Consider the following 577-nt stretch of genomic DNA (forward strand, 5'->3'; position numbering starts at 1 on the left):
TCAGTCCTATTCACAAGGGTTCTTTATGGTGGGTGCAGGTACAGCCTCCAGTCCAAGCCCTAATGCTGCCGCACCTATCAATACAGTGGGCATAACCAATAACGGTAATTTTACTCAAAACAGCAGTAGTACATTTAATGGTACGATTAATGCAAACCAAGACATTAAAGTAACAACAAATGCAGAAAAAATTACCGCCACCCGCCGAAGGGTTGAAATTTGGGTGCTGGAAGATAAGTAAAAAATTTAACAAATAATGAAAAAAATAAGTCAAATGAAAATGAAGTGGATTATATTGGTTTTAATGATAATTTTATTTTATTGTAAATTGAATAGTCAAGTAAACGCTGGTAGTGATTTTACTATCTGCAAATGCGATGGTACTACACGATTGAATGGCAAATTTACTGGAGATCCAAATGCCTGCGTTGGTGGGCTTAAATATAAATGGGTTGCTACTCCCATAGATAGTGTTCTCTTAAAAAATGACACTTTACTTTCTCCGAATATATGTCCAAAAGAAAAGACAAAATATAAATTAACCATAGATGGGAATAATGATGAAGTAGAGGAAACT

At 35.0% G+C, this 577-nt stretch overlaps 1 protein-coding gene across 1 annotated transcript; it reads left to right on the top strand.

Annotated features, from left to right (window-relative positions):
- Positions 1-25: 25 nt before the first annotated feature.
- Positions 26-565, top strand: DI09_538p10 (uncharacterized protein; the record flags this gene model as incomplete). The annotated part of the gene is made up of 3 exons (XM_013381829.1): positions 26-104; positions 162-237; positions 337-565. Coding segments are annotated over 3 exons (384 nt in total), but the record flags the coding sequence as incomplete, so codon positions are not given.
- Positions 566-577: the final 12 nt, after the last annotated feature.

This window comes from Mitosporidium daphniae (assembly GCF_000760515.2).
Source record: "Mitosporidium daphniae strain UGP3 chromosome Unknown contig-534, whole genome shotgun sequence".
In the NCBI taxonomy this organism is placed as follows: Eukaryota; Fungi; Microsporidia; genus Mitosporidium; species Mitosporidium daphniae.